At 33.0% G+C, this 25285-nt stretch overlaps 1 protein-coding gene across 1 annotated transcript in view; it reads left to right on the top strand.

The window, feature by feature from the left end:
• The window catches only part of RFX3 (regulatory factor X3), a 232094-nt gene that overhangs the window by 138075 nt on the left and 68734 nt on the right, over window positions 1-25285 (top strand). The window contains exons 8-9 of the mRNA XM_045840638.1: window positions 15446-15520; window positions 23812-23993. Of these exons, the coding sequence (XP_045696594.1) occupies window positions 15446-15520; window positions 23812-23993 (257 nt within the window). The remainder of the gene's footprint in view (window positions 1-15445; window positions 15521-23811; window positions 23994-25285) is intronic.

The raw sequence follows: 25285 nt of genomic DNA on the forward strand, positions 1-25285 counted from the left end.
GAATAGGTTTTGCTAAGAATGAATATGTATACCTAACAACCCAGAAAATGATTTTACCATCTTATTCCTTCGGTGGAGTGGTACCAATGGCCATTTGTTTTGTTTTAAAATTTTATTAATTTATTTATATGAGTTAGTTATGCATTCTTGAATTGCACAATTTATAGAATAAAAGAAAGTACATAATACAGTCTCCTTCTCACCCTGTTCTTCAATTCTTTTCCTTAAAAGCAACCACTGTTGTCAAGTTCTTTTGAGTGTTGTTCTAGGGATATTCTGTTAATACACAAGCAGAATGTCTCTTCCCTGTCTCATTACCATTTTTATTGTATTTTTATCATTTTTTAAATCCAAATTATGATAAACATACTGCATCTTACTTTTTTTCACCTAGCAATATATCTCAGAGTTTTTTTTTCATGTCTACTTGAAGGGTTTCCTTATATTTATGGAAAACGACTATATTAGAAGGAGCTGAGCTGCCCATACCTTAGCAGAGGGGAAAAAAGTTAAAATTATGTTAGCTTGTTGATTGTTGCTGTATAGAGATAGAAAAGCACTATAGTCTGTTAGGGTGAAAACTTTTGTTTATTATTATGTATAAAGATATATTGAGAAGAAAATTTTTTAATTTAGAAGAGTGTATAAATTATGAATAAATCAGTTATATATTATATATTACAATGTAATTTCTACTTTAAATAATTTTCTTAGTCTTTCAATTAGCCTCAATGATAAAAAAAATACTTCCTCACTTATTTTGGCAGAAGCATATGTGTCCATTATGATCTTAGCATATTCTTTTTCCCTGTGTCCTGTTTTCCCTAGGCCACTGTGAGCCCTCAAATGAAACTCCTCAGAATCCCACAAATCTTCCCCTTCCTGCACTAAATCCTAAATTGACTGAAGGTTCTGGGACCTCATTTTTAAAGCACTTAATAAAATCGGACTTTGAGTGACTCATGATCTCAATCACTTCATCTATATTCCATTCAGCTGTCAGTCAGTCCCACACTGCTCTGGCCTTGAAGCTGATAAGATCTAGAGGCAGTAATTTTACCCTTAAAGCTGTAAGACATTCCGCTCCTGGAAATCTTGATCAGCTAGAAGGTTAAGACAATAGAGTGACAGGGTCCTCAGCCTGTCCTGAGCATAGCTGATGTATTCCCCTGCATTTCTAAAGCAAAATACTCGTGTAACGAGTTATTTTAGTATTTAGCTATTTCATACTGAAACAACATTTCAGAACACAGTTGTGTTGTAACATACCAGAAATGGCTAGATTCTATTTCATGTAAAATTTGTATTAGGAAAGTGTAATGATGTTTATAAATTCTACTTGTAAATATGGAAGTAAGCTATGTTCCAGGTGACCTTTAGTATAACTTTTGCTTGATCCTTATACTTGTAAGTCAAATTTCAGATTAATTTACTAGCTTGAAATCATTATAATTTTAAAGGAAAAGAATCACTAATATTTCAGTCATGGAGACCAGGTAATCCAGATAAAATATGAAATGTATTGGTGGCAAATTAAAATACACTATAGTCTGTGAAATACATGAGTCAGTTTTAGACCCATAAAATTAATACTGCCTCTCCCACTAGCCCATGTCTTTTAATTTAATGAGGGAAAAACAACACAATGCCTGTGTACAACTCTCATTTCTCAAATGGGAGGGATTTCTGTATGTCCCTGTGTTATCGGTTTATACCCCTAAAGCATGTGATTTGATTACCACTTTCTCAGCATGCATAACTACGGTTGTGTTTATTGGTTACAGAATTTTCTGATCTCTTTTAAAATTTAGCTATTGTGTTTGATTATAACTGTTGATGTCTATAAATTTCATAGGCTAGGAGTTTTGTAATTTACCTTCATTCAGATTGTTAGGAATAATTTTACACATTTACTTTAAATTTATTTACTCTAAGTTTTAGTGACTTTCTCACTTGCCTTATAAGAAACTGGGTTTTCAAAATTATAGGAAAGATGCATTAAACAAGAGAAGGAAGTAAAATATAAAAATAGGCTGTAAAGATGTCAGAGTTTGCAGATAATATGATTGTATATCTGATAAAAATCATGGAGAATTCAGTGAAAAACTAAAACAAATAATAAGAGAACTTATAACTGAGTATAAGATTAATATTACCAAGAAATCAGTAGTTTTTCCAGATAGAAACAACAGTAGTTAGAAAATATAATAGAAGATTTCATTTATAAAAATTTCAAAATTTACCAGGCAATAAACTAACAACATACATGTAAAATTGAGATGCTGAATAAAACCTTAAAAATTTTTAAGGCACAGGTGGCAAACACAAGGCCCACGGGCAGAATCCGGCCCTCCACCTTGTTTTATCCAGCCCAGCACCTGGTTTCTACCCAGTGGCAGCACTGAGCTCTTGCTTAACTGTTAAGGAGTAGTTACATTTATACAGTAGTTACATTTATACTGTAGGACTGTATAAATGTAGTCCTAAAATTACATTTGGCCCTTTGAAGGTGACCATGAGGCTGATGTGGCCCCTGGTGAAAATGAGTTTGACACCCCTGTCCTAAGGGACACAGAAAGAAACTTTTCTAATTGAAAGAGAAGTTTCAGCTCTAGCTGGTGTAGCTCAATGGATTGAGTACAGGCCTGCAAAATGAAGGGTCACCAGTTTGATTCTCATTCAGGGCCCATGCCTGGGTTGTGTGCCACATCCCCAGTAGGGGGTGTGTGAGAGGTAACCACACACTGATATTTCTCTCCCTCGCTTTCTCCTTCCCGTCTCTAAAAAATAAGTCAGATCTTTTAAAATAATAATTTTTATTATCAAACATTTTGTATTTCTCTAAATTAAAATATTTAAATATGATCCCAATCAAAACACCAATAGATTTTTTCTTTTATTTTTTAAAATATTTTATTTATTTTTTTAGACAGAGGGGAAGGCAGGGAGAGAGGGAAATATCAATGTGTGGTTGCCTCTCACATGCCCCCCCCACTACTTAGGGACCTGGCCCAGCAACCCAGGCATGCACCCTAGGCTGGGAATCGAACCTTTGGTTTGCAGGCTGGTGCTCAATCCACTGAGCCACACCAGCCAGGGTCAGTAGATTTTTTCTTTTAGAAGAGCAGCTATTTATATAAGTAAACATGTAAGAATAGTGAATGAAATTTTGTAAAAAATAATAATAATGGAGGATGAGTGGGATGGAAACAATCCTACCAATTATTCAAACATCAAATTATAATAATTAAAATAGAATTGTTTAGGCACAGGAATAGACCAGGAATAAAAGGCCATAAATAGGCCAAATGCATATAGGAATGTAGTTTATGATAAAGGAGGCATTGCCTATCAGTGCAGAAATAAGGAATTATCAGTAAATGATGTTTGGGACAATAAGACAGCTATTTAGAAAATTGGATTGATTCTGTACATTATTCCTTATATAAAAATAAATTTTACTTGTAAGGAAAAATGTATTTTATTATTCTCCTATAGGGGGAAGCATGATGTAACATCCAGAATCTGTAAAGAATATATTGATGTAATCAGTTACATAAGTAAAAACATTTCGTATGACAAAAACCACAATAAACAAAGGCAACAGTGAAATGACAACCTGGCATAAAGTTTGAGACATTACATTCAAAGGACTAATTTGTTTAATATATAGACCACTTAAAAAAAATCTGTCATAAAATAAAAATACCAAAAATGGTAAATCATATGGACAAGAAGTTCACTGAAAAGGAAATAAAGAGAAACTACAAAGAAATACTATTTTTTTTATTTCTCACTCAGGCAAAGCTGAAAAAGTTAGTAAGAGGTAGCAAGGGTGTGAAGAAACACATTCTCATTCATTGTTGATTTGAATCAAATGGGCACAGAATTGAAGAGCAATATAGAAATTTTTATCAAAATTGAAAATACACATATACTTTGACCCAGAGAGTGTACTTATATGAATTTATTCTATTGATGATACTCTTACATATGTGAAATGCTACATAAACAACTATATTCATTACACAGTAATTTGCAATAAAATTTTTTTTGGAAAAAGCTTGATTGTCATCAGGGAGACAATCATCATCCTTAGCATCAGGGAACTAGTTAAATAAATTTTGGTGCATTTGTTTATTCAGTAGAGTTTTATATAACCATTAAAAAAGTGAGCCCATGTATACAAATACAGATATATAGATACAGAGATAGGTATAAATATAGATATGGATAGATACAATCTCCAAACATATGGAAAAGCAAGAGGTTCTGTGTTTGTGTCTTTAAATAGAAACATGCATTTGTACATGTTTATATAAGCACAAAGATTTTGCAAGGGGAATGCATGAAGTAAAAAAAGGTGGGAAGCATGTGTATATATTATTTATTCAAAAAAAGTGGTTTACTATTTTCAAAAATCTGAGGCCAGCTCTTGATTACAGAGTACGTCTATTTGGTCGTGTTCCTCAAATGAATGTTGCAGCAACAACTCTTTATGTTCTCAATGTAGACTCTCTAAGACGTGTAGCCATTCAATTTAAACCTTGATACTAGGTTTCAGAAAAAGTCCTCCCAGTGTTAGAGAGTTGAAAGTTTAAAGAATGAAAGTTGCCATTATACTCAGTAAAAATTTTTAAAGCCATTCTTACTCAGTATTTTGGAGTGAAAGTGATTATTTTGTATTTGTATCCATGTACTTAGAATCTGGATTATTTTCTTTAGTTATTCACTCTCTCAAACATTTACTGAAGCAATCACTATTGACCAGGCACTGTGCTTCAGAGAATATAATGGTTTACAATATGGGTAATGGAGCTAGTTTCAGCAGCTACTGATCCTTCCAGGCAAAAATGTAAATTCACAAGTAGCCCCTAAACTTCTTTTAAGTGGTTAGTTTCATGCTTTCTCACCACGTTATTTTTTAAATCACAAATACCAATATATTGTAAATTGATTAATTTTAGATTCACTAAAGTTGTACTTATACTCTTTTTTTGTTGCTGAAATAAATTGGAAAATTGCCTAATGGTTGGGTAGGACGGAGTAGCAAGAGAATGAAAGAAAAGCAAAAATTCAAGTAATACATAGATTTCAAAATCATCCTTTAAATAAATTTAGCTAGCACCATGTAAGAGCACCCTATACCTCCCTACTTATTTTCCCTGTAGTAGGAATTGCATTTTGATGCTGGCCAAGAAAAACATTTTTATCATGTTTTAGTGCAACGGTCCTCACACTTGAGTATGCCTCCTCTGGAACATCAGTGGAACACATACCTGGAACCCAGCTTAGGGGCTTTTTTCTTTATGCAGTGTGGGGAAGAGCCCAAGATTTGCATTTCTTGCACCCAGGTGATTCTGCTAATGCTGATCTAGGGTCACACTGTTAAAACCTCTGTTTTAATAATTATATATAGACTTAAGTACAGAGGGAAAATGTTCTTAGTACTCAGAATAATCTGCAAAGAGCAGATTGGAGATCATACATTTAAAATGTAAGCTTGGCCTTGAACCTGGCCATTTAATCCTAACCCAGCAGATTTCTGAAGGGTAATTCTAGCCCTGAGTGCTGATACAGTTGATGTGTCAGAAGATAGTTTTCTTGTCACTCATTAATAACCCCAGTTTCATAGGGTGCTGGGGAGGAGCGTCAAGGGGCCCGGGCTTTACAGGGTGATCAGAAGAAGTGCAAAACAGCAGTCCTGTTTTCAGTACTCTAATTAGACCAAATGTTCTCAGAACATGTTCAGTTTATGCTAGTTTCTCACCCAAATGTTTTTTCCTGCAAATATTTTAGGGTTGTTTCAGGTGGTATAAAATTGCTAAAACTTCAGGTTGGAAGCATAATAATTTAAAATATTTCTCTAGATGTCATAAAATTGTCAGTGAATAAAAAGATTTCATATAGTTTAACATTTGCAAGCTCCAAAACTTCAAATGCTTAGTAAGATTAAAATTTTGTCTTCAGCTAATTCCTGGCTCAAGCTGAGATGAAAAGCAAAGCTGGCTAAGTGTGTTTTCTGGGCATTTAAAAAATTTTTGAGTTAAAAAAAATCTATCCTGAATCTCTCACAGTTAAGTTTCTTTTCAACATTGCTGTGGAGTAATGTTTTTTATATGTTGATTTCTGTATTATTTGGATATATGAGGAAAAGAACAGTATCATATTTAGAGCCTTAGCTTCAGTGGGGACATTTGTATCTGCATTACTGGGCCTCCTGTGCCCAACAGACACCTATAGATCCTTAGAAGAAGGGTTCCAATGGCTAGAAGGGAACTAATTTAACTCTTTAGTGCAGAACAAAGTTTTGGGGCCATAACCTACAATGCCCAGTGCTCATATACATACAGGCATATATACATTCATGAGTACACATTTATATATACACTTGTATATGACTATATATATAAATATATACATTCATATACAGATGACTGAAATCAAAGTTCCACAAAACAGTACTTATCCATTCTGTGTGCAAGGACATCTGATTATTTTCTGGTCTGTTTGATGTCTTTAATTTTTTTTAAGATTTTATTTATTTATTTTCAGAGAGGGAAGGGAGAGAGAGAGAGAGAGAGAGAGAGAGAGAGAGAGAGAGAGAGAGAGAGAGAGAGAGAAACATCAATGTGCGGTTGCTGGGGGTCATGGCCTACAACCCAGGCATGCACCCTGACTGGGAATTGAACCTGCGACACTTTGGTTCGCAGCCCATGCTCAATCCACTGAGCTGCGCCAGCCAGGGTGATGTCTTTAATTTTTAAAACATGCTTTTTCAGGACCCACATAATTGATTTCATAACTCACTAATGTGTTTGCACCTTACATTCTGAAAAGGAATGCTTTAGGCAAATTGAAGAGATCAAAGCATTCACAATACACACAGGAGAGACCTGGATGCAGACTCTCCGTTGCCGTTGTTGTTACTGTTTTACATTTATAACAAGTGCCCAGATGATTCTAACAACTTTCTAGGGCTATACTTTGAAAAAACCTGTGTTATGGCGATTATATATAGACCAAATGCAAAGTGAAAGTGTTCCTTGCTTTGATGCTCCTGGTTGAAGTGCTGTCTGTAGAAAGTCCCCCCACTACACATTTACATACACCAAGGGGGGCTGTCCTTTGTAACAGGAGGAAAGGCAGTGCCTACATGCTCACATTAGCAATCACAGATACCTTTTCTGCATAAAAGCAAAACACAAGAAGTATTTCTGTTTTGATCTCAAATGCAAAATAAATGTAAAGTTGTAGAGTTTAGGGGGGAAGTTACCCAAAAGTAAATTTTCAGTCTTAAGTGTATTTTCTTCATTGGGTCTCTCTAAAGCCCTTAACCGCTCTTTCACTAGGAAACGGAAATGCTGTTTCTCTACAGAGAGTGTAACTGGTGAGGTTAACAGAGTAACCTATATTAACAAGAAAATGCAGTATCATACATTAAGGGTAACTATGGATATTATAATTAAAATTTAAATATATTCAAACTTCTGTTGCCCTGTAACTTGATCAGTTTGAAATTCTTTTTTTTAATTGTTGTTCAAGTACAGTTGTCTCCATTTCTCCCCCTCACTCCCCTGCCACCCCAGCCCTTTCCTATTAGAAAGTAAATCTTATTTGTTAAGTGTGAATCATTTAGCAAATTTTAATTTTACAAGCCACTCTTTAGAAAATAGTGGTATTAGAACAATTTGAGTTATTTCTGCTTGGTTTGTGTTCATGTTATATTTGTATAAAATGGAAATGATGTTGCATTTAGAGAAAGAAATCTTGGATTCCAATCTCATCATTCATACCTATGTGATCTTAAGAAAGTACAATATACCTCAATCCCAGAGAGCCTCAATTTTCTTCTTATCTATGGAAAAGAAATAGTATTGCTTGACTTTCCTAATCTACAAAGCTACTGTGAAGATCAAGTTAGAACTAAAGGTTTGATAAATTATGAAGCATATAGTATTGTTTTTAAATCACTTTAACAGTTCTAGAAAGGAATTTTTTTACCACGAGACAAATTTTAATTATAATGGTAGTTGAATATGTCAATCTTGACCTTTAGTCTTCAAAAACAATTAAAAAGCCATTTCAGAGCCAAAAGAATATGCCTTGACCTATAAAGGCAATAAATAAGATGATATAATTGTTGTTTTTCCTTCTATCCTAAGTGTGTAATGGAATGAGTACACATGAGTACACTGACCATTTGGTCAGTGTTTACATTAAGAGAAGGTCCTAATTGCCCATATATGATATTCTGTTTGAGCCATTGTACATATGTACATATGTGTGTTCCTAAGAACTTTCTTTTATCTTCCAGAAAAGATCTGTTTTTATTTTTCTAACAAGTCACGTGCTTGTAGTGGCTGAGATGGGTGTCAGTTTCTTATCCTCTCTTTCACATAGGAAGTTTCCTCACCCACTTGAATAATCTCAGTGCTCTATAAGCCTGTCTTTCCAGGCTAAACATGTCATTTCAAATGGAGCATCCTACCACTTGATCTCAGAAGAGTTCCCATAGACTTTTGCCTGATTATGAGGCAATAATCCAGGATCACCATGAACCAGTTTAAACTCCCAAGCACTGGTTATCCCAGCATTAGGTAATCGTGGAGAGGATGTGTACACTTTTGGCAACTTAGTCTTAGGATGATTATTTAGAAAGACATACAGATGTATGCTATACTTTAGTTCAGAGAATTGAGATTTTTTTAAAAAGAAAAATAAGGTGTAGTCATGGTCTATAGTTTAATTAGTTTAAATAGAAAATGAACAATGTTTACTTAACATGCCAACTTCTTAATTGTAAAAAGCAATATCCATAAATCATTTAGTCATTAAAAATTTTACTCTGTACTATTAAATAGAAAAAGACAAAAAGACTTTCTGTAAACAATGAAAAAACTCTGAGGAAAAGATTAGGGAAGGAAAGAAAGGGAAAGAAAGAAGGAAGGGAGGGAGGAAGGGAGGGAAAGACATCACTGCGGCCTCAAATTAGTCTTTCAGGTTGTCACAGGGCCTTGTTCTAATCTGATTTTAATAGTTTGCAGTAGAGTTGAAATTTCAATAACAAAATGATCAGAAGTCTTAGAATAAAGATTATGCATCAGAGAAATGAGCAGGAAAACATTTTAGAACCTATTCATGTCAGTGTGTTTGATATGTATATTTGACGTGTTCTAATTGCACAGTAATGGTATAAAAACTGTTGTGTTCAAGTAAAAATAAGGCACTGCCAAGCTTTCTGCCTTAGATTTCCCACCTTTAGATCTGTAATTCCAAAGTATCTTTATATTCATTCCTTCCATTCTCACTGCTACCTTATTACCATAGCTTCCAAAGTGTCTTTCCTATCTGTAGGTTCTTTCCTTTCCTACATTTATCCTAGTTTGAAATATAAAGTGTTGTCATATTAGATCAATTCCCTTTCTAAAAGGTTTTCAACAATGTTTCATTCCCTTTTTTAATTGAAGATCCCAGCCAATAAATTGCAGTCTAACTTTACTTATCCCTAAAGGAACTACATCTTTTAGCCAGTCTTACTCTTCCTTGAATTTACATTCTGTTGTCTTATCTGTGCCTTTATTCATTTTGTTTGCTCTTACTAAAATGTTCACTAACCTGCCCCCATTGGAATGCCAGGCATTATTTGTCAATCCTTTGCTAAAGAACACTTGACCCATGTTCTCTCTCTAACATTATCAGCAAGTAGTAACTCTCCTATACTTTATTCCCTCTGTGTTCTAGCAATATTTAATTATTTAATTCATTCTGTTGCCCTTAATCATTTAGAAGGAGAGTCGGGCAAAGAGAGAGAGAAATTCCTTGTACATGAATAGATACTGTGTCACTCTTTACGATTAGTCAGGCCCATTGTGATCTGGTTGACAGGGCTGTTTTGAATGTCTTTGCAAACATTTGTCTCCCTCTCTATTTCTCCATCTCTCTCCCTCTCTCTCTCTCTCTCTCTCTCTCTCTCCCTCCCTCCCTCCCTCTCTCTCTCTCTCTCTCTCTCTCTCTCTCTCTCTCTCCACATACACACAGAACTAACACTGCACCTTATATGCAGTGGGGCTCTATGTTCATCAATATGAAAGGAAATCTCATGAAAATCCACTAGTCTAATGATTCACATTATTGCAGCAAGCACCATAGTTGTTTTATACGGTGGGGGGGGGGGGTTGTTTTACTTATATTTTTATTGGAGAAAATACCCTACATATTTCTTGATTTTGAAATACTTTTAAATTCCAACTAGCTGATATCTTAGCCATTTACTCATTTTTATTGTATGAAACTACAGTGACATAATATCTTTGTTGAGATTAGAAACATTTCATTAGAGGATATATGAGAAGATTATGTTGAACATTTGGGCCAATGAGCTTTTGGATAAATGAACCTACTTTTAAGCAGATTTCCATCAATCTCACTTCATTATCATTTCCTATCTTAAATATGACAGTTATGGGTACTGTGGACTGTAATTTAGTACAATAAATACTAAGTATATTTCTAGCAAGGAGCAAGGACTGATTTTAAGATTTGAATGAGCTACAGTAAACTGGAAGCATATGATCATACCAGTTCACTTTGGGCCCAGTATTTTGGGTGTGAAATTCTGAAGTACGTCATCTTTTTCTTGAGATTACTTAAATCCCAGAATCTTGAACAAATATTGGGTTGCCCAAAATGTTCATTTGTTTTTTTTCCATAAGATGGCTCTAGTAGTGCTTAGTTGTCTTTGACTTCATTCCAAACAATTTTGTTAAGATGTTATTGTGCCCGCTGACCTATCAGCGTGATTTTTTTAAAAATAACATCAAAATTGGTGAGTTTTTATATAGCCATTTTAATATTGAAGATGGAAGAAAACATGTGATATTTTTGGCATATTATGTTTTATTAGGAAAGGTAAAAAAAGTGCAACTGAAATGCAGAAGTTTGAGCAGTGTTTGGAGAAGGTGCTGCGACCGATCAAACGTGTCAAAAGCAGTTGGTGAAGTTTCGTGCTGGAGAGTTCTCACTGGATGAATCTCCGTAGCTAGGTAGACCAGTTGAAGTTGATAGTGATTAAATGGAGACATTAATTGAGAACAATCAATGTTCTGCCATGTAGGAGATAGCCGACATACTCAAAAATATCCAAATCTATAAACTTATAGATGAAAATGAAAAATGTGTCTTATTTTACAGAAAATTTCATACTGACTTTTTGGCCAACCCAAGATTTGCTCAAATATCTAATCCACTATAATGGAAAAGTTAACAAATTAATTTCATCCTCAGTGGGCCTAGCAGAAATTTAATTCACTGTCATATTTTATTTAACTACTTTGCTGTCCCTCTGCCTAGACCCTAGCCACTAACACAGATATGTATAGTCCCCATAAAACTGTATGACAAGACCAAAATCATGGGCTAATTGGTACAGTTGACTTCAGCGATCCATTTGCGGAATATTAGAGCTGATTAATCCTCCACAATGGTAATATCAAATTTTGCCTCATTTTTACTCTTCTTCCTAATTTTTTCATTGTTTCTCTAACTCCTCCTTCACCCTCACTTTCCATAACACATTCCTGTGGGTGTTAATCTCTCCTCATACTCTTGTTTCCTGAAAGGCTCTATTCAACAAACATTTATTAGGTACACTTTAGCCCTTACATGTTTAACCTTTCAATTAGTGGGGAATAGTCTATTATACCTATTAAAACCTTTCTGGGTTTATCTGAAAACTGGCATTTTTCAAAACCCATCTTTTAAAAAATAGAATGAGGCTGTGATCCTTTCATGAAGTAAAAATTCCCTTCAATGTTTTTTGTTGTTGTTGACACTATAAATATGGTAAAGACATGTTAAGTTTTTGTATGTTTTGCAGAAATTCTTATCATTTAGCTGGTCACTACATATTCTTGCTTCTCTTCAGACTAATTAATGAGCCTCAGAGAATTAATGGGTATTTGGAATCCTGTGAGTTTCCAAGGAGGCTACAGTGCTCGCTTAGGAGCTGGTCATCATTTTCACTCAATATTTAATTCTTCCTTGTCCCTCTTTTCATGTTTCTTCTTTCTGCTCCTTGGCCTCTATAAATTCAGCACCGCCTAAGTCAGTTAGGGCAGAATATTCCTACAGCCAGAAGAAATACTCCATGTTAGAAATCTGTGTTACACAATGACGTGAATAACCAAAATTCTCAAGGTCTGAAGAATGCTAGAAAGTCAGCATATCTCTAGGAAATCCAATTTGAACCAAGATATTTTCTGGATGCTATGCCTGCCCCAAAGTTCTTCAAAAGCTAGCCAGAAATGAGAGGGACATTTTCTAATAATCTGGCCCTCTAGAGAGTTGTCTCAGGCCACCACAGAGTAGCAATTTAGTAATAGAAGCAGATCACATAACTTTTTGTGGTGTTTTTTTTTTCAGAGAAAGAAGTGCTGCGTTATCCCATTTGAAGGTGCTGATTAACAAACCCAGACATGTATTTCTCCCTCAGTGTTACTCAGCTATTATATTTCTGATAGCTTTTACCTTTCATCTAAATGTATAAAATTACAAGAAACAGAACATTTTATTTTTATTTGGTAGACTGAAATCTAACTCCCACTTTTTCACCCTCAAACTTTAGTGAAAATGTAGATATTTTTGCAAATTAAAGTTCTGAGCAAATTCCTCCTAGAAGCGTATGAAAGTTATTTCACCTTTTAAGTACAGGGTCTGGCACAAATAGTACCATAAGCATGCAATCCTGCAATATAACAATATCACACTCAAGCACATCATATGACATGTTAGGTGAAATTATCAAATTAAAACTATAAATTATTACACCCATGTTATTATCTTACCAACCACACTCAAGCAGTCCTTAGTTCTGCTGGACACTAACTGAACAACAATAAAAAAAAATGAAAGAAAGTAGTAGAACCTTAAGTATGTATTTACGTATTAGGTTTGAAAATATCTTTCCCATTCCATTTCACAAATATTATAAAATAATTTCCTAATGCCATTTCAAATATAGGTATTTTCATAAAGATCTAGTAATCATAAAAAAGAACACTTTTTAAAATTTTTATTGTATTTTTCTGTGACCATTTAACCCCTTTATACCTCCCTCTGCAATCACCACACTTGTCCCTGTGTCCTTTTTCATTTTGCTCATTCCCTCCACTCCCTAAAAGGCCCCTCCATGAGCCTGTCTCTATTTTTGCTTGTTAGTTCAGTTTGATCACTTATTGATGCCTTTTTAAGAGATGTAATACTGAGGTCCTTCAAAGTTTTAATTCAACATTTTGGTGAAATATTTGCTCATTACAATTACATTATTTAACGTATGTTGTTTCACTTGTGCAGTATCACTATTTTCAGTTTATTTTCAACTAGAATGATAAACTGCATTAACATCCCATTTGGCAGAGAGAATGTTTTAAAAGCCAGCTTACTTAATTTAGTGATCTGAGATCTAGGAGAAAAGTAAATAATAGAATAAAATGCAGTATATGTTATGAATTAATATGTATTTTAAGAATGTTTTTTCTATAATTTCTAACATAACATTCTTCTTAGTATTACATTTTATTGACTCCAGGGAAGAAGAAGAATCAGTAACTTTGGGAAAGAATATAAAATAAAATCAAAACTATTAATTCTTTCATTGTTTGAAGAAAATTAAGTATAATTGAGACTGAGTGTGTGTAAAGTATTAAACCATAAAGAAATTGGTGATTTAATAGTAAAAAAAAAAGGCTTTGCTTTGGCTATTGCCATCCTTTCTTTTCTTGTCCTGGGAGGTGGCAGTTTGTTAAAATTTCAAGGAATCATTAATTTCCATACCCATTGTAAAGTATTGGGTTGGCCAAAAAGTCTGTTACATTTTTTCCATATGATGGCTCTAGTAGCACTTAGTTGTCTTTAACTTCATTTCAAACAATTTTGTTAGGTTCTGCTGTGACAGCTGTCTTATCAGTGTACATTAAAAAAACATCAAAATTGGTGAATTTTTATACAGCCATTTTAATATTGAAGATGAAAAAGTTATACAACATTTTTGGTATATTATACTTTCTTATTTCAAGAAAGGTAAAAATGCAACTGAAACACAAAAAAAATGATTTGTGCAGTGTATGCAGAAGGTGCTATGACTGATCAAATGTATCAAAAGTGGTTTGTGAAGTGTCTTAGTACTGTTGACATTTTGGCTAAATGATTCTTTGCCGTGGGGCTGTCTTATGCATTGGAAGATGTTTAGCAGCACCCCTGGCTGCTACCCACTAGAAGCCTATTAATAGCAGGCGGTAGCCGACACTCAAAGTATCCAAATCAACAAAGTTATTGGTGAAAATGAAAATGTGACTTTTATTTTATAGAAAAAACTGAATGGACTTTTTGGCCAACCCAATATAATTAGGTTAACTGTGCTTTAAAACATTAAATATTCTTGTGACTTCTTGTACTGAATTGTTGATTTGATCAGATGATAGAAATAATAATATGCATTTTCTCTCTTAAATTACATAATGTGATTTTTATTTAGCTATAGTTAATAGTGTTAATAGTACCTAGTACCCAAATACAGGATGTTCAGAACCTGTCTTCATAGTATATGCAATAGTAGGGGCAGATGGATAGATATCTTTTAAATGAGAGGTTATCAAGAGCAAATCTCATATATTATTGGCACTTCCTACTTAATTAAGGTGTTAGATTCTGTTTAGTGTGCTGAGATGACCTGGAATAAAACTTTGTATGGTTGCCCCTTTTCTTTGTTGGCTCTGAATTATTTTCTCTTTTACATTCCATTTCTGCTGTCATTTCTAATAGCTCTTCCACACCACCATATCCTAAAACATAATGTAGAGGCCATGATTACATCTTACAATGTTTGTTCATATTAATAGACCCTTCACTTACAGATTTTAATATAAGATTAAGAGAGGGATGGATAGATTTAGTACCTTTTGAACATTAATGAAGGTGTTTTTGTTCACTTGCATTAAACTATTAATGCATTTTAAGCAAAATCTGCACTATAATTTTATGACAGAATAGAAAAGATATTAAATACTTTTTATGCTTGAGACTATTTAGAAAGAGTAGATACTGTCCCACATCTTGAATTATGAAGTCATATCATATTATGAATTATGAAAAGTGAAGAATTTTTTCCTCATAACTAGAAATATCTGCTGGGGTTCCTGCTCTTCTGGTCTCCATTCTGATTTTAATTAGAGAATGTCTTTTAAAAAGTTTTATTTTTGTGATTGGGCTTATTTTTATTTTATTCTCTGGGGGTGGGGAAGATGGCAGACACACATTTAGTAAGAGCTGTTCATTTGCCACCAGTCAGAAAGAAATTGAACTTTAAAAAAATCTATCAAAAATTCTCTAGTGAGCCTTTTATTACTATCTTGTCTTGAGCCCTTTTTTTAATGACATCTATTATCAGATTGAAATGGCGATTGAGACGCTGCAAAAGTCTGACGGTCTGTCCACTCACAGGAGCTCTCTTCTCAACAGCCATGTAAGTTGCCTCTTCATGTAAACTAATCTCTTGCTTGTTCTGCATGTGTTGCTTGCTTCTAAATGCTTGTTTTATTTATTTACTTATTTATTTTGCTTCTTAACCTTCCTTTCTCAGCGCCTTATAATCTCTGTATCACTTAATGGCTATTTGGTACAGTGGAGTATCTAAAAATAGAGTCCCCAGTATACTGCTTTACTAGGTTTTTGTACTATTTTGGTACAAGTATAACATTTCCAAGTTAATAACAAGCTGCTATTTATTTGTAAAATGTAATTGATGGGAATTTTCAACATGTAAATTTTTCTATTATTTAACATGAAGCCAATGCTTGTTACTGCATCTCTACATTTTTCTGAGACAGAGATTATCTTATCTCTTGTATGTCCAGTAATATTCTTTAAGTGGAAAATAGGATTGGTAATACAAACCCAATTGTAAACTGTTTGAAAATTATTTATGTCATATAAGATGGGCAGGAAACAGCTGTCTGGAGAAGCTCAGGGTCTAAGACCTAAAGAAAAATGAAACTGGGCCAAAAGAAAAAATGAGGCTATCAATAAGGCATAAATTACTAATACTTGAGACAAAACAGGACTAGTGTTACTACTTCTTGAAGCTTTTAATGGTTACCTGATGCAGCATCACTAGAACACTGGTAAGTGTAAGAAGACTGATGACAGTTTGCTAGGACTGGAAATGTGTTCAGCAAATGTTCAAATTGAGGGAACCAATGAAAATACTGATTAAAAATTATTTTGTTACTATGATTTCTGAATATATGGGAAAAAGGTAAATAGACCTTTGAATTAGATCTTCTGCAAAATTAATAACATTGACAATATAGTAAAAATTAGTTTTCCCTCCCAAACTGAAAATGTGTATATTCTTAAATTTAGAGATGTTGTTATGATTTAAGTTCTTCATGTTTTGTTACAGAAAAGTCCAGAATTGGATTATCCAAATGAGATTTCAGAAATACTGTTCTTCTTTCAGCATACCTATAACCTTTGGCTCAGAGAAAATGTTTTCACTATGCTTTTTAAAGATTTGCATTTTCAAACATTTAAATTTTAGATTCCAACACAACACTAAATACTATGTTCTTACACATTTGTTTTTAGATGAAGTATTTTATCTTGTTTCTTTTTCAAGAGGAATTATCATGTCAAATAATAAAAACAGGTTAGCCAACTTGGATAACGCCTGCAATTTCTGTGAAATTATAGATATAAATTTTAAAATAACATTTATTTTGGCCCTTGTTTCTGAAACACTTTAAAAAATATATACATATTTTTCATTTTCTGAAAATTTGTATGCAATGTGTCACTCTTTTATACGTTTCATAAGTATATAGCTTTTGTGTTGCCATGAGTCTGTGGTTGTGTGTAAAGGCTGATTTACTGTGTGTTATTAGGGTATATGTTTTGGGGAGGAGGTAATACTAACAGGTGTTTGTGTTTTGAGAATGGCAAGTGAAACTGTTGTTGTTCACTTTTAGTCAAAATATCCAGGGACTTAAGAAAAAAAAAACCCTTAAGTTTCCAGTTACCTTTTTTGAACTTTCAGGAATCTGAGAAGTTGTGCTTTGATATTCAGCTTGCATTTCATTTTCATTTGAGATACATACTTTAGTAAAATATATATGTTGAATTTTAACTTGAATTATGCATCTTCATTAGTATCTTCATGAATAATAATGTGGATGTGAGAATTTTTGTGTACTTTTATTTGTTCATTTGTTCAAAACTTTTCAAATGTGTTGGGCTTTTTGAAATTACTTTCTTCTTGAATTCATAAAGTAATAGTGTTAATGAATGTGTGAGTTAAGCTGCGTAAGCAACAGTTAAATGAGTGTTACTCCATGGCTTCATATTTTTTATTATGTAGCATGACAGATCTTCCATACTGCCAGAGGCATTTCAATGTACAGAAAGAGTGGGTGTAAATGTCAGTAATGCAGTGGTAATCTTTCTTTCTCAAATGTCCCGATTCATTGTTATTACACCTCTGAGATACAGTTAAATTCATTTAAAAACTCTTTTATAGGCAAGTCGTCAGAAATACAAATGATTTTTATAGATAGCACGTCAAAGTGGAGAAGGGATCAGTGTTTCTGGTGACCAGTCAGCTTTTCCTTTCTCTCTGAGCACAGAAGATCCTGTTGCCTTTCTGTTCTTGCAAAGTCAGTGATGCCTCTCACTCTTATTAGATTTATCTAAGCAACTAGAATAAACTACTGCAGGCATTCTAGTTGAAAACCACCTGCTAAGGGTATTTTAAATTCTGTTAACCTAATTGGTGATTTTCAGTTGTATAGAAAAATTTTGGTAGAGATTTTTAATGAAATATAGTTAATATTTTAAATATCAATAAACTGTAAGTTGCCTTTACTCCCTCACTGTATAGGACCAATAAAGAATTATTTGAATTTTGTGGGATTCTTTGAAGAGGACACGAATTCACCTTTATCATAGTTCTCTGGTTTGTCAGTTTGTACAAAGGGTTAATTTTATTAGACAGAAAGTTCAGAGAAATTGTTGATAATCTGTGTCCCATATTTATCTAAAGAAGGATCATGATTTTTTAGCTCAAATCTATTGTCATTCTATTTTGAAATAGGGACTAGAACAAATTTCCTATTTTCTCATTATGCATTTGATTGTTCATAGTAATTCAGAAAATTCTCATTAGGGTCAAATCACAGAAATCATCCCCTCTCAGTGGAATCCAGTGTGATTGCTTTGTTTTTCATCTTCCTTCCTGCACACTAGGCAATGGAGCAGGGCATTAAATTCCATGCTCCCTTTTCAGCATATTCTTAAGTGTCTGTAGTACTGCTGCTATGCTTTTATAATTACTGTGCCATTATCATCCAGGTTGAAAAGCATGTGTTAACTTGTCTGTTTCCTAATCTTCATAGTGTCCCCACCTGTGACTGAGTACAGTGACACCAAATGCCATGTTTTATCTTATTAACAATAACATAATGGCAATTATTTTAGTAGTAGCATTTTATAGGCAAACAGAAAACGTTTATTGACAAGTGAAAGTTCCAAGATGTAAGGATTTTACATATTTTGTCCATCGATGCTTCCTTTGTGTCTAGAATAGTGGCTGGCACATAGCAGATGCTCATTAAATATATTTTAAGTGAATGAATATAAGAAACAAGTAATATAAGGGAACAGTCCTTATCTTAACCTTCAGTTTTCTAAGTAACTTTACCAGTCATGTGTACATTTATTTGATATGCACTGTTTGGGCATATGTATGAATACTGTTGGTGGAGAGTGGTCTTCTTCTGGCGCACCAACTAAGTGAAAAAGTATATGCGCACTCTCTCCACATGCTGCTGTCAGTTTAAAAGTAGACCCTGTTTCTTTTTTTCTCCAAACAATCTAATCCTTTGAAAAATGATAGCCAAGGGTGATATTATTCATCTCTATGTTTTTAGGATGATACTTTTGATTTAACTTTACATCAATCTGTTAGTATAATAATTTTTATTTAAATGTTTTTCTAAATTTTTTGTATGTGAAGATGCTACAGGTGAATGATAGTCTGCCTAAGTCAATTAGAATGTTGTTATTCTCTTCATTGAAGACTTTATTTTATACTTCTTCTATGATATAATTAATATAAATTAATATTTAATGGTTTATATTGTATCCAATTTGTGATATTTTAGATAAGTTTGAATGTAGAAATGTTCTTAAGTTAATTGTTCCCATTTTCGTATAATGTTCTTTAGCTTGTGCATTTTTAAAGAAATTCCATTTAAAGTATATAAAAAGCTTTAGGCATTTATTTTATAGATTTTTTACAATCTAGCAAATAATTGTTTCATGAATTTTACTGGTTTCAACTACTGAAATATATTGAGCTCAAAGCAAAACTTTGTTTTATACTCACTTTTGCTTGCCATTCCTGTATTGTATATATAAGTTATGACAGAATAAGACTTGTCAAAATGCATATCATCAATGAACTGAATTTAAAATGAATCCTAATGGATAATAATCCATCTGGGGAAAGTGAGAAATGTTACATTTAGATGTTAATTGGAGAATGCAAGATGTATTTTTTTTATTTGTCAATCAATATTTCCCTTTGGGAAAAATAGGACCTATTCATCTTCCTTAATCTGTCCTGATTAATGTAGTTAAGTGAAAAGCTTGCAAGATGAAATTATCTAGGTTTCTACCCTTAGAAGAATTTATGTTAGTTCATTAGTAGAATAATCAGCTTTAAATGGTAAAGGTTAAAAGTTACTGTGGTATTTTATGGGCTTTTAAAATCACAGGTATATACAAATATTTTATAAGACATCTTACAAAAGAATAAAAGAAATAGTTATAGTTTCATTCTAAATTACTTAATGTTAAAGGTGTTGAATGCTAGTGTCAAAATACATTTTATTAAAGACAATACCCAAGGAAAAAAATACATCTTATAACAGGTATCAACTTTCCTTGGGCAATACATGAAGTGTATTTATGCCTTTAAATTATACTTCACTGCTAAGTTTCTCTTCAATAAAATCAATTCTTTCTTATACTGTGTTTTAGACTCAAACGTCTGATTTATAATTTCATCACTGTCAAAACTTGAAGGTTTAATACTAACATGTAGAATGCAGATTTTCATTCCCAGCTAAAACTCAAAATGTTATCTGGTAGGTTCTAAACCAATTCCCAGATACCCCTTGAGTTTTTGGAGCACTGCCCCTAGGTGACACAGTTCAGCTGCTGGCAGGCTTCCAAGCTGAGACAGTCCTGGCTGCAGCAGAGCCACCTCCACCCTTCGGGGCTTTTACTTCCACTGGACTTCTTTCTGCTTTTCCAAAGTGACCCCCAGGCTTCTGTCAAGGAATAAAAGCTCTCCTGTAAACAAGGGACAGGGGACAAAATGTAACTTTGCTATTGTCAAAGTGATAGTTACTAGAATACCCACACTTGCAGAATTTTTTAACCAACTAATCATATACGTGTGTGCATACACATATGTGTACATTCATGTGCATGTGTGACATATGGACATATGTGTGAATATATGTACACATGTTTGTGTGCACACACATAACAAATAAACACAGATTTTTAAAAACTGGTTTCGAAATGAATCTTTAAAAATGTAAATCATTATAGTAAAAGTTTACAAAATAGTTCAGATTATTTGACTAGCTTAGTCATTTCAGAGGACCACATAAACAATCCAATAAAAGCTTTATTTTCTCTAAGTTATTGATTGAATTTGACTAATATTATTTAGACTTCAGGTTCTTCTAAAGCCAACTTTTGCTGTAATTTTCTCTGTGAAAAAAATTTTTAATTAAAAATGGTCCGATTAACTCATATGTATAAACATACCATTGGACTCAAAATATTTTATATTGAACTTAAATGTTTGCATGATTTTTTACTTTTATAAAAGATAATTTATGATAAAACCATCAAATATTTTGTTGGATATACCTTTTCAAATCCTTTTATTATTTTTTTGTACAAGATAATTTTCTTGATCATAAGAAATTAGTAAAATCTCATTCATAGATATTAGTCTTTAATTTTTCATAATAAAATATGAGAAGACTAGTAACTAGTTAAAGCAGTTTACAGAAATTTTCTGTTTATATCTTGCTATTAAATTATTTTTATTTGCTTTGTATCTTTCTCAAAATATTTTACATCATATATTTTTTATTCAAGTACAATCATCAGATATATTTTATTATGTACATTTGTATATAAAGTTTATTACAGAATTGATTATTAACCATTTCTGAAAAGAATCCTTAAATTAACACTTCCTATGTAGATACATGTGTTTTCATTAACAAGGAAAAATTATTTTATTTTTTCTTAATTTTTTAAAAAGAAATCATACAATTTGGGCTTTGGCAATATGCATTATTTTACCAGGATACACAGATATACGTACAAACATGCCTTTGAAATTTTAACTCATGCATTCTATGCTTGTGGATGTGTTTCACTAGTTTAGTTATAAAATATTACTGTTTATCAAAAAATATTCCAGTTTTTATATTTGCCTTTCTGGGGATGGCTTTTCCTTACTGTCCCCTAATGTTACTTGATCTGAAGAACCTGAATATCTCAAAGAATACTTCTGTATTCTATACTTCTGTATTCTGTATTTCTCTATTCTTAATATGTTAAGAGTAACCATGGAAGGCTCAATCTAGTCTCTGCACACGAACAAGAGCCAGTACTCAGTGCAGTGTGGCGCATGAGAGCTTCTCCAGCACTGTTCAGACGAGGAAACCGTGCTTTCAGACCCCAGCCCTGTCGTTGAGGTGTGTGGTAAAAGTGTGTGAGGCAGGTTTGATTGCCACATTTTGTGCGTGATTTCCGTCAGTTGCATTTATAATCAACCAAGTCTTAAAATTTAAAAAGAAATGCTAAAGAGACATTCTGAATACTAGTCTGACCCTTAAGAGCGTCATTTCCCAGTTCACCTCCTCACTTTCACACTACTGATCATGTTATCTGTGTGTTATTTAGAATACTCAGAAATCATATTTCAGTGCCTCTGGAAACTTGTTTACCAACAAGTTGTAGGTGATTCATATCAAAAGAATTCTTTGACCTGTAATTTATTTCATCATAATAAAATTAGTGTTTATTTTGTGTAATTCTAAAAAATGTTTATAAGGACTGTTGTATATGTTGCAGAGGTGATAGGCATGTTTAAATGTGTATATTCATGTGCAGATGTAGGTGGCAGAGAACTTCAGTCTTCCTGACCAGAGCATGATTTTTCCTTTTAGTATTCTGCTCTGTCTTATAAGCTTGATGGCTACAATTTCTAACCCAGCATAAGTATGGGTTTAAAGTAGGAATATTTGAAATTATAATGGTCCTGGAAAGCACAATTGTTATGATTAATTAAAGGCAAATATTATGAAAATGTTTTTAGTGAGTTTGAGTCTGAAAGTTCAGGTTCTGAGTTTGATTACAAATCTCAAAATATGTAAGCAAAATGGAGAAATGTTTTTATTTGTGTCCATAATGTCATTTTAAGGATATGATTGTAAACTCCTAGAGGACAGGGGTGAAATCACATTCACTTTTATGTCACTAGATGTTACCCCATTGCCTGGCATATCATTGATGCTTAATAAAGGAATTCTTTGGCTTCCATGACCTAACTTGAATTGCATGTAGAATATCAGCTCTTTATTATAGCACTTGTATATGGCATGGGAATTTTGTTGAGTCAAGTAATGTGAAAAATTTGCCGCTTTTGTGGAAATAACAACTGGTAATAACAATGGGAGTAACTAGGTAAAGTGTGTTGGAAACCAGACTCGAGCACTGGGATCACATGCAACCTTAAGAAAGTAATTTAAGTCTATTTTAGTTCTTTTGTAAATAAACAAATGAACAAATTAAAAATTTAGTTTTGCTAATATTAAAAGTCAATAATGTATAACTGTTAGATTTTTAAAAAATTTCTTGCTCATTCTATACTTTAAAGGTTATTTTTTAAAAATACACACAGGATAACATAAAACTTTAAAATGTGAACTATAGACTGAGAAAATATTGCTTTACCAACTGCAATTGTAGTGTGTCTTCCAAAGTTATGGGAAAAAAACATAGTTTTGAGGTAGAAAAATTCAAATGATTGTAATGATTCCTTTTCATATATTTTTACTGAAATGTATTGAGTTTCTTTCCTTCTGGGGAAGAAATGACTGATTCTTTTTTCTTTCTGCTTGCAGAATTCTCTCCCAGTAGTTAATTCTATTATTGTATTATTTTGTGTAAGTAAATTAGAATTTTATAGAAATGAATAGAACCTTAATATAAAAACTCATACAAGGAAGCCTGCAGTTGATGTGTTATAATGAGCCAACACTAAAGACATATTACGTGTCATGCTGCTAGGTTTGGTAACATATTTTATTCTGTAACAATTATCAGTTCTTTTTATGACCAGTTAATGGGATTATTTGAATTCCCCGAAGAGATGTTTGTCTCCAAAATAGCAACCAATACGAGAAAAATTATTTTGTCTCTACGTGTGTTTGAATGTTTGCAGGAATGGAGAGGGTCTGAGATCATAAGGGATGTACAACCATTTACATTTGGAGAGTTCTTAAAGTCAGTTCACACTGGCCTCTGTGTTACAACAGCTTACCCTCTTACAAGGCTTGACAGAGATTGAAGCATTTCTGTATACTGCACTTGCAGATATTGTATTTTTATTCCTGTAAATTGCATGGTTTCTCTGGGTTTACTCTGTCTTATTTATACTAGCTCCAGTGGCTGCTGGACAATTACGAGACAGCAGAAGGAGTGAGCCTTCCCAGAAGCACTCTCTACAACCACTACCTACGACACTGTCAGGAACACAAACTGGACCCAGTCAATGCTGCTTCTTTTGGAAAACTAATAAGGTCAATTTTTATGGGGCTACGAACCAGGAGATTGGGAACTAGGTTAGTATTGAAAAATAAGTTTGTAAATTAATCTTTTTCAAACTATAGCAGTTCAGTATATAGTTTGAGCAAACGTACTTGATTAAAGGTAACATGTAAAGAAGAAATACAGAATTATCTCAGTTTAAAAATCACACCCCCCTCCCAGGAAAAGGAAAGCTCGGTAAATACTACCAAATCAGACTGATGCACTATCTTAAACATCAACTGAGCAAAGCTTTGAGAACTGATTCTCAAATTACATAGGAAGTAGCAGACAAACCTGTTAATGGAAGATCTACATATGATGCTTTAAGAATTAATATATATCACTGTCTTCTCTGTTTTAAAATAACCATACTAAAGATGATGAGTAAAGTAACATAGTAAGTGGAAAACTATGTATCTCTTAAAAAATTATATTGGAATTTCTCTAAATAACTTTTGTATTTGAATGGAGTAAGAGATTAAAGCTGAGGGTTTTTTTTTTTTTCATTTCACTTCTGTAGACCAATTAAGAATCATTTGGTGAACTTGAAAAATATGGTTATTTGAAGCCCTCAATAATGAGATGGCTCTATTTACTCTTTTTACCTGTTTTAAATTCTTGAATGTGAAACCGTACATGTATGGAAGAAAAAATATAGTATAGTTTTATTGCATGGAAGCCAATAAAGAAGACTCTTAGTTTCTCTGTTTCCTTTTAAAAAATATATGATAGAAATAACACTTAGAACTGTGGAGCTTCAGTTTTACTTTCCTATATTTTTTACAAATTATCTTAACACATTTTCAGTAGCTTTTATTTCCTAAATCTTACAGAAATCCATATTAAGTAGTATAAAAATAAAGATGGTGCCCTGTAACATTAGATGATCTACCTTTAATTAGTTACAAGTCACAACTTCATTTTATTCTAAGTAGTTCACCTCATAAATTTATACTGAAAAAGGGAGTGTGTCAATTTTATGAAATTTATAAGGTCTCTATGCATTCAGAGTGTGAATTATTTCTTTCTGTTGCATTTCAAGTGATTATACAGCTTTCAGATTGCTGGGGGTTTATTTTTCTCATAAGTGTATTTTCTTCTACCTGGCTTTAAGTCTGTGGGGGGAAAAATAAGCTTTTTGTTTCTTAAGTATTTTCCCCCAGAACCACAAAAATTACTGTTTGGTACCTAACCTACTATCTCCTAGCTGATGGCTCAGTAGTTATGCATACTGTGCCTATATTTTAAAACTCTGGACTTTATTCAACATTCTAATAGCTGTATTGTTGTGCTTCTTTTGTTACTGAAAGGGATTTCAATGGAT

This window comes from Phyllostomus hastatus, unplaced genomic scaffold (assembly GCF_019186645.2).
Source record: "Phyllostomus hastatus isolate PE091 unplaced genomic scaffold, TTU_PhHast_1.1 phas_contig_34, whole genome shotgun sequence".
NCBI classification, from domain to species: domain Eukaryota; kingdom Metazoa; phylum Chordata; class Mammalia; order Chiroptera; family Phyllostomidae; genus Phyllostomus; species Phyllostomus hastatus.